This window comes from Pieris napi, chromosome Z (genome assembly GCF_905475465.1).
Source record: "Pieris napi chromosome Z, ilPieNapi1.2, whole genome shotgun sequence".
NCBI lineage: Eukaryota > Metazoa > Arthropoda > Insecta > Lepidoptera > Pieridae > Pieris > Pieris napi.
Genome location: NC_062259.1, coordinates 1,765,992 through 1,775,609, shown reverse-complemented (window position 1 = coordinate 1,775,609; position 9,618 = coordinate 1,765,992). Strand labels below are relative to the sequence as shown.

Below are 9,618 nucleotides of genomic sequence, written 5' to 3'. Positions count from 1 at the left end.
CATCTTTAAATAATTATTACAGGCTTTCCTAAAAACTCTAGAAAGAAAATTGTTTGGAATTTTTATATTAGGTACGCTTTATATTAATTAGTATTTTAAAATTCTAATAGCACTGTTTTATTAATAAAACCCTATGTTAGTTTACACTGCCTTCTTCATTTGAAACGAATAGTTACCGTTTATTATTAAATATTATATTGAAACTCTTAAAACAACAATGTTTGGCCGTTTTGATGAAAATAAATTAAAAGAGACAAGGAAGTTTATTTCGATGCGTAAGTTTTGGGTCAAGCGTCGTTCGGTGTGTGATGGAGCTATAAACATATAGAAATACTATGCTGCTACTACTTAGTAGTCAATGTAAGGTCAATGTCAGAATTATCAAAATGGCAAAAAATGTCACAACAAAGGTGTGAAAGAGACGTATAGATCACCCTATTCACAATTGTCAGAGGTAAGAAACATTTGCGTCAATGTGAATTACGAAAGAAAATACCAAATTTATTAAAGTATAATGAAACATGCTTCAAGTAACGCAGAAATGCCGGCATAATACCCGCTAGCCCCGGTTGCTGGTGTCCATGGGTGGCGGTTATCATTTTATTCAAAGTGACCCGTTTGCTCGTGAGCCTTCAGTCCCACACAAAAATTGCTGTTTATGACAACTTATAAAACGTTTTATGCGAGTTAGAATATATCACAGACGCTACGACCTTTTGAGGTCTGCGGCTCAGATTTTTGTATCTGTTTCGTGATAATTTCTCTTACTAAGCAAGTAGATGATTAGTTGTTCGGATTAATACCTGCAGCTGAGTTTCATCATTTTTTTTATCACGTCGAGGCAGAATACGAAATTCCACCCGCAGGTTGTTTGTTTTTTGGATTTGAACCGTGCCGGTTTTCTCGCGATTTCCTTCATATAATATTTTTCTTCACATAGTCAGAAAGTCCATTGGTACACAGAGAGGGTTCCACCAGGCTAACACTGCTTGCTTTATACATATAGATCAAGACAGATATGTCTTTGTACAAAAATACGATCGTTGACAGGGTTCTTTGAATAGCGTTCCAATAATTCTTAAAAGGCCGGCAACGCACTCGCGAGCCCTCTGGCATTAAGAGATCTGGTATCAAGTCTTCCATAAAAATGAAATAGCTGGATTCTTACTTCGTTTCGAATACAATTCATAGTTATTTAACCAAAGGTGCGCTGTCCCTGTCCGCAGCTGCGCCCGGACAGCTGTTTTTAACCGTTACGGCACGTGGCGGCCTCTACGAAAAAAAAGCTGCGTTACGTAAGTATGCGTTTTGGAGGGAAAAAAATTGAATTTTCCGTTTATAATAATGACAATTGACCCTTATCCCTTTTCATGTGAAAGAAGATATTACACATAATAAAAAAAGGATATTAAAAGAGAAAGTGCACTAGTCCACTAGGATTCCCTGTCTCTTCCATTTGACATAATATTAAGACTTAATCAATTCTCCATAGCACTTCGGCATAGAACAGAAGATGTTGCTAAAGATTGTTAGTAAAAGTACAAAGTTGAATTAAATTGATAGTGAAAATTTTGATTTTAAGAAAGCGGTTAAAGATAGGGCTTCTGAAGAAGGAAAAGCGGTGTGTATGATGAGGTGTGGTCGTTGTTCTTCAAAAAAGTAAGTATTGTTGTCTAGCCGTTAGAATTTTTGTTTCATTGCACAATTTTAAAGTGTAGTAGCGAAAATGTTAAAGGATATCATAAGAATGTCTATACGTAGAAAGTTTCGCGCGTGTTTTACGGCGTCTAATCAAATATAATTTCGGGAAATAATAATTTCAAATATAAATTATAGCATGAGAAAATGCCGGCATTATTATTGCCACAGGGACAAGATTTTTATTTTAGTATTTTGTTAACCATTTTTATGCGATTTGCGAGAAAGTTTGCTATATTTTTGGTTAGATTAAATTATAAGTAACGGACGATGTGACCATATTGGGTCTTTGAATCTTTCGTGGTTAGGCCGGTTATGGGATGCTATGTGTTGTAACGTTAGTATCATCCCCATGGGACACGCACAAAAGCTGGGCATGAGCAGAGCATGTCTTTATGTTTGGTACGCTAATTAAAGATTTAAGTTGGCGCCTGATAGGTGACCCCATACTGGTGGTTTCTTCAAGGAACAATCGCAATAGAGCGAGAAAATTCCGGCATTGAAGGTTTAACATAGGGACTTTAAAATTTGTTTTAATTTTGTATTTATGTAATATTACTATTTAGGTTAAGAATGGCATAGTGGCTTCAGCGTGCAGCTCATCGATACCCGGCTGTGCACGAAAACATTGTAAGGAAAGTGGCTTGCGTTAGACCCAACACGTTACATGACGGCGTGTGACAGAGGAGGCTGATCACCTACTTGCCTATTAAATTGACATAACATATACAGAAATCTACGACCCAGACCAAAAAGGTTGTAGCGCCTCTCATTCTTTTAATTTTTTTACGTTAGGTATACTTAATACATTTAAGAGAAATGGTTCGATACATACTTAAAAGGTTTAAATGCTGGTTCATCTATTCTTTATCAACTTATCAGTAAATTCTGTCTGTAATTATTCATATCTACACTTATAAAAGGAAACCATACAATACCTTCAAGAAAAGAGCGTACCAATAATTAAAAGGCCGGCAGTGCGCTTGCGAGCCTTCTGGCAGTGTGTCCATGGGCGGTGGTACTCCTAAGGGTCTAAAGTTTCCTCAAGATGTCTTCCTTCGTACGTATGAAGGTATTATGATGTTCTCGCTACAACCGTTTAGGTGTGGGCTTATTTAGCTGTTTCATGAGGCAAGTTGGTGATCAGCCGTCTGTGCCTACACGGACTAGTATCACGATGTTATCCTTCACTGTACTAGTAAATTGGGCAATCATGTGATGCCTTGATTCAAACACTTTTGTGTAAGAGTTGCGCATCTAGCCACAACACCAACTAGCAACAATGTCCTATTTTTCAATTGGGACTTTAAATACATTTGAAAATGTCAAGTTATTTTTTTATTATTACTTAGTTTTCCCTTCACACCGGGCCCTCATTTATAGAAAACTATTAAAATTCGACCTTAAAGTATGATTAACGAAACTGTATCTTACATCCATATTAATAAGTCCCACTGGTTGTGTAATTAATTCAGCGCGTGCTAACGTTGGGGTGCGCGCGCGCCATTTCCGACCCTAGCCTTTTCGAAAATTCCCCTATTCAGTTGACGGTTAACCGTTGGATGGGATTGGCGTGTGTTAAATTTTAAACTGCAACAAAAGCGTTAAAACAAAATATATATCGTGCGTCGCACATTAGTGTTTATTATAGTTGTGTCGACTAAGTGCTATTTACTAAACTGTTTTAGTTTACTTAATAATAACCGTGGTTAAGACGCGTAAGCCAATGCTCTGAGCCTGAACAAAAACTGAACTCAATGGAGTCACCAAAGATTGTCTACAAATATTACTCCAACCCGGCGTTCTGCGCAAGTGAATATGCCCAGAAATGCACAAGAATTGTGTCACCGGAACGCAAGCGGGTCCCACCACTTGGCACAAACACACCACGCTCGGACAAACGTATACTACGAACAGATATATCCGATAATCCTCTACGTATATCAAGACTCAAAGACATGCCTCCTGAACTGCCCCCGAAACCCGCCAGGTTCCACCGTCAAGCTTCCTTGATGTGTAAGCCGACGCGTGCGATCGTACATTGCAGATCACGTAGCGAGGATTTAGAGATGGCCCAACTGAAGCAGCAACAAGAGCTCTCGTTACGCTATGACAGCTATGACACAGACTATTCACCAACCAAAAAACGCATCATCGAGGCTGATGAAAGCGAGATCGAGGAGTACAACGTGGATGCACCAGATCTGAACGAACTGAAGGCGATACCAAGCGAAATAGTTAAGACTGTGAATGGGAAAACTTTAAGGTACGCGATCGTCCCTGATGAAGACATAGCTTCGAAGATTGCGACCCAGAAGCTCCACGAACTCTTATCAACCCCAAGGAAGCTGAAGAGCTACGGCAGTCAACCATCAGTGCGTAGTCCAAAACAGAGGACCCCCATTAAACTGGTATCAAGTACGCCGACGAATATGACACCGTCGAAATCTTGCGCCAATTTGAGTACCACATCACCAATTTCCCCTAAAGCCCAACAGAAGCTGAATTATGGCCTGCCGGAGTTTGATAGACATGATGTGTTTGTTAGAGAGAAGAGAGACAGGACTACGGCTGTTATTATGCCACGGTAAGTTTTTTAAAGAACGGATCAAACGCGCAGTACTCTCTGTTAGGCTTAATACTAACTGTAAATATATAATAATAAAAAAAACTATATTTTTAAGTCTGGGCCTCAGATTTCTGTATCTGTTTGTAGGTGATCAGCCTTCTGTGCCTGTAACGCCGTCGTGTTGTGTAAAGGCAAGCTGGCTTCCTTACGATGTTTTCCTTTGTTTTCGTTAAATGGGCATTAAAAGTTCATTGTTGCCGGGGATCGAACCAACGACCTCATGGATGAGACTCGCACGCTGCTCTGCATTAATATATTACATAAAGATATAATAATTATGTTATACATATATTGATAATAATTATTTCTTGGATCTTTAGAGGCACGTATTTTCACATTAAATATAGTTAAAAATTCGTTTAATTTGTGCACCCCGTATGACAATCGCCATTTTGAAATGAAAACACGATTACAATACATAAATATCATTGGATAGAATAAAAATCTAATTAAAAACATATTAATAGCGTGTATGCATAATCCAATACCACAACAAAACATTGGACTGTTAAGTATGAAACAATTATATTGCCCCAATTTTTTTGCACATACATCATCTAAAAATAATTAGAATTTATTTCCTACACACAAATATACATTATATTTTAATATATATAAATTACGCGTCACGTGTTTTGTCGGCTATGGACTCCTAAACTACTAAACCGATTTCAATCAAATTTGCTCACCGTGTGTTTGATCTAACTTAAAAGATAGGATAGCTTATATATATACGTAATATAATTCTACTGTACGTGTATATGTCACTGAACTCCACTTAAACGGCTGGACTGATTTGAATGAATTGTTTTGTATGCGTTTGGGTGGAGCCCTGGATGGTTAAGAATCACAAATCAGCCTGGCAGATGGCGCTGCAGTCGGTACTTTCATACTTTGTTTAATATCCTAATCGCTTTAAATATCATGCAGGACAACGTCTGTGGGGTCCACTAGTAGCAATAATAATTAAAAAAGAATAAATAGAAAGTTAAACCACTTTAAAACGTTTGGTTTGCTCTTTAATGCTTACCTCGCTGTATTGCGACTATTCGTTGAGGAAACCACCAGCTCTGGAGTCACCAGAACCACAAGATACAGAAATCTGAGGCCCAGGCCAAAACGTAGTAGCGTCCATTATAATTATGTAGAGTTTTTACGTCAAGTGCCTAAAATCATTAATATGTCAAATGGAAGAGACTACGACACCGGGTCTCCTAGTGGGCAAGTGTACTATCTCTTTTAACGTGATTTTCTTTTCTTTTAAGATATATATATATATACATAGAGACGACTCATTGGTCTAGTGGTTAGTAGCCCTGACTGCGAATCCATGGGTACTGGGTTCGATCCCCGGCTGAGACGAACATCGATGTGATGAGCATTTGTTGTTGTGCTTAGGTCTTGGGTGTTTAAATATGTATTTATATGTCTATATATCTATAATATGTATGTATATCCATTGCCTAGTACCCATAACACAAGCTTCACCAGCTTAGCATTGGACTCGGTCAATTGGTTCACACCATTGTCTTTTCTTTTAAGTTTTGTAGGACCCCCCCCCCCTTTTAACAAAAGCTTATGTTTCCTGACATATACTTGCAGGGTAGCTGAAGCCCCATCTACATACTCCGAAGACACATATAAGTCTTTGAGTTTTAAACAAAATGGCGCTGCTGCTTCTCTAACCATTGCTGCATTAATGTTGACGCTCTGCGGCGGTTTGACAACAGGACTTAGTTTCTACATGATGTATTCTGTAAGTATATTTAAATAGAAGATTAACAATAGAAGAAAAGAGAAGAGTTTATTCATTTATAAAAGCTTGCCAACGGCACACTAATACATTGGTGCTAGAAATACAATTATGTGAAAATCACTTTAATTTTCAATAAGAAAATTGATTTCCATGTGGGCTATACATATCCAGACCATGCACGCACGAGGCTTACCTGATGTTAAGTGATACCGCCTGTGGACTCTCCCAATGCCAGAGGGCTCACGAGTGAGTTGCCGGCCTTTTTTAGATAACACGAGGCAAATGGGCAGGAGGCTCATCTGATGTTAAGTGATACCGCCTATGGACACTCTAAATGCGGGGTCACGAGTACGTTGCCGGCCTTTTTTAGTTAACACGGGGCAAATGGGCAAGACACTCATCTGATGTTAAGTGATACCGCCAGCCATGGACATTGCCAGAAGGTTCTCTTTTCTTTTATTTCTTTCGACCCTAAGTCGAATTGGGTCGGAAATACTGCAGTGGGTAGGTGGTTCCACATAGTGGTAGTGGCAATAACTGCCTTAAGAAACGCTCAGTTGTGGAACATGACGTGGAGGTGATACGGATGGTATTTCGTATTCTGCCTCGACGTCCGATGATGAAACTCAGCTGCTTAATTTTTTTAGTTGGGACGCCGTTACTACCTGGACTTTGGCGTTCTTTCCGGTTTCACCTGCTTCCTGCTTGGTTTATTAGGCCTTAGATCAAGACGTAACCAACTTTTGCCAAATAGGAATTATATTTCCGGTAAGTTTAAGAACCCAACCCTAGGTGCTTAAAATCCTAAATAGATATTTCATCGAGACATCGTGAGGAGACCGTACTTTAGACTAAACTGGACCCTCCGGGTAACTTCCAAGAGAGACAGGAACCAGATCCCAATTATGAGGATCCTCTACCAGGGTTTCCAGGACTAGATTGTCCTAGGCGGCCTAGACAGAACAGCTCTCTTGGCGAGCGTAGCTCTGCCGATGGTCTTTTCCACACCAAGGGTGTCTCCTGCGAGACTCGGACCTCGGCTTGGGTCGTCGCGTGGTGGTCAATCGCCTGGCAGGATGGAGGCGGTCTGGTTTGGCCATGTGAAGGTTGTATATATTCTCAGCGGGAAATACTTTGATACGGCGTTCTTGGATGTCATCGCAGTAATATACAGTGTAAAGTCTATATAATGACACTCAAGTGCCTATTTTGACATTACAAAGAGATGCCGTTAAATGGAAAGAAAAATCTGTATTTAAAAAAGAAAGTTTATTTCAGTCTAGTGTTAGTAATTACATAAAAACAATTCGTATATGAACGCTATTGTTTTTTACTTTTTAATTCATATCTTACGGCATCTTCGTGATAAAGCACATGCAAGCTTTTTGTAAAAAAAGAACGGATTATTTGGAAAGTTCGGTACGTACGACGAGTACCGACAGGCGTGTTTATTTCTCGCTAGGACTCCGCAGTTTTAACTAATCAACAACAACGTAAAAAGTACTTTTAGTATTTAATTGTATGTAGAGTGTATCATTGTATGGAAGACATGCTAAAACAACCAAAGCCAATGATTTCAGCGCTTTACGGGGTCGTTAAATAAAGAGACGTTACATGGAGTTTACTCTGTATAACCAAAGAACCTGCGACTCCGCAACCTTTTAGGTCTGAGTCCTATCACCTATGTATCTGTTTCATGAGGCAAGTAGCTGATCAGCCGTTGCCTGATTGGGTTTCATTCCTCACGATGTCTTTCTTCATACTGCTAATTGCCCATTCCATTGGTGGCGTGGTCCTCACGCTGGTGAAGATACCAGAAGGTTTATTAATATCATTTTTGTAGGTTACATCGTGTTATCGTCGTTCTCGCTCCTCAGCGCTTTTGGTCTACTACTCCTCCTCTGCATCCAGCCGAAGTCTGGAACAGCTCTGAACGACATCACCTCTGGTGCTGTGTGCAGCATCAGTGTTCTATCTTTGGGCCTGTCTACTATTGGTATACTGGCTTCGTACTGCTGTGCGAGGGACCCACCAGATAATAGAGTTGGGGTAGGGACAGCAAGATGGTATTAGACACGAGACAATTTTGAAATCAGTCCATCCCTATATGATTTTTTTATAGACTTAAAAGAACTAGAGAAAATGTTCTGTATTTATTGATTTAAGATATTTATTGGAATAGATAATTATCTATTACTTCATCGTCGATATAGCATCAACCACAAAGATAGTTTTAGTTTAGATTGTAAAACCAAATAATTATAAAAGTTAATGCGACAGTTTAAAAGCAAATAGTGGTAATGATATATCTATCTAGTAATATTTACGCGAAAAGAGTGGTACGTTACTTATTACGTTCTAGACATTCGTCAAAATTACCGTGGTAATCTGCGGTTGTATCGTCCGTAATTATATTTAATCAGTGAAACAATTGTATACGCTTTTTCTCTTCAGTGTAATGAGTTTAGTACTTTTTTTTAACTATTAAACTTAATACATTACATCGACGAAAAGGAAAAAATATTTATAAATTACTATGGAAGTAATGTTCTTATTAGTACACTTAGCTCTGGGGGCAGGGTATTGAAACAAACGCGTTGTCAATTGTCAGGCGGTAGAGTATAGAGTGTATCACTGGCGATTATTTTGGTTCTTCTGGGTTTTTATTTCCAGTTGGATGAGTGTAAATGTGGTAATGGGTTGTTAAGATAATCGTATTTAAAGTTGTCAATCAAAGACTAGCTTCTGTTGTTTTTGGTAAAGGAAACTTTTTAACTTATATGTGGAGCTAAAGGTATTCAATTTGGCGCGAAATTATTAAAACCGCTATCTAGGGGACAATTAAGTAACGCCTGAACCCAATAATTAATCCACTATCTCAGATTGAAAACAAACTGAGATCAGACCGTGACTGTCGATCGATCTGCTACCTGCATCCCAATAACCAAACCCTACGAAGACAATCCATTTTTGGCGACGGATGAAATGCTCTTTGTCGTTCCATTTTACCGAGTTTTCACTCATATTTGATCAATGTAAGCCAAATAAAGTGAATAATCAGTTAATTATTTTAAAATTTGTTAAAATAATTAACTGTTGAAATCGACCTTTCGTCAACTGTCATTTTCATACAAAGGTCTATCCACAGTCATCGATCCGACCTCCCATGGATAGCTTGTATCGACAGATGGCTATTACAATCCGTCGAGATGGTAATCTTAATCCAACATTTGGATTAAGATTACCATCTCAGATGGTGGATTATGGGTTGAGATAGGTTATTGGGTTCGGGCGTAAAACTACAAAATTAATATCGTCATAAGTAAAACTACAGTAATAACACATAAATACGTATAAAGAGGATAAATACGCTATAGCTTATTTCGCGCCAAATTTCAATAATTTAGCATAGACTAAGCCAAGCTTTCTGTAATCTCTTGAATCTAACTTACCCTTAACATACATGACGTGACGTATAATGTAATATATTTTGTGGAATTTGTAGAATATATATTTGTTGAATTAAAGAAAATTT

General features: G+C 38.5%; 1 protein-coding gene across 1 annotated transcript; it reads left to right on the top strand.

Moving 5' to 3' along the window:
* Positions 1–3,363: 3,363 nt before the first annotated feature.
* On the top strand, positions 3,364–9,242 carry LOC125062853. Its single transcript, XM_047669052.1, has 4 exons — positions 3,364–4,285; positions 5,930–6,083; positions 6,731–6,851; positions 7,927–9,242. The coding sequence occupies exons 1-4, from the start codon at positions 3,456–3,458 to the stop codon at positions 8,154–8,156; spliced, it is 1,335 nt and encodes a 444-aa protein (XP_047525008.1). The 5' UTR covers positions 3,364–3,455; the 3' UTR covers positions 8,157–9,242.
* The last annotated feature ends 376 nt before the right edge of the window (positions 9,243–9,618 follow it).

What these genes read in the sequence shown, in the direction of transcription:
- LOC125062853 (XM_047669052.1), top strand. Translation starts at nt 3,456, where the DNA reads ATGGAGTCACCAAAGATTGTCTACAAATATTACTCCAACCCGGCGTTC. An exon ending in ACGGCTGTTATTATGCCACG is followed by an intron (nt 4,286 to 5,929) that starts GTAAGTTTTTTA and finishes ATATACTTGCAG; the next exon opens with GGTAGCTGAAGCCCCATCTA. An exon ending in GTTTCTACATGATGTATTCT is followed by an intron (nt 6,084 to 6,730) that starts GTAAGTATATTT and finishes TAATTTTTTTAG; the next exon opens with TTGGGACGCCGTTACTACCT.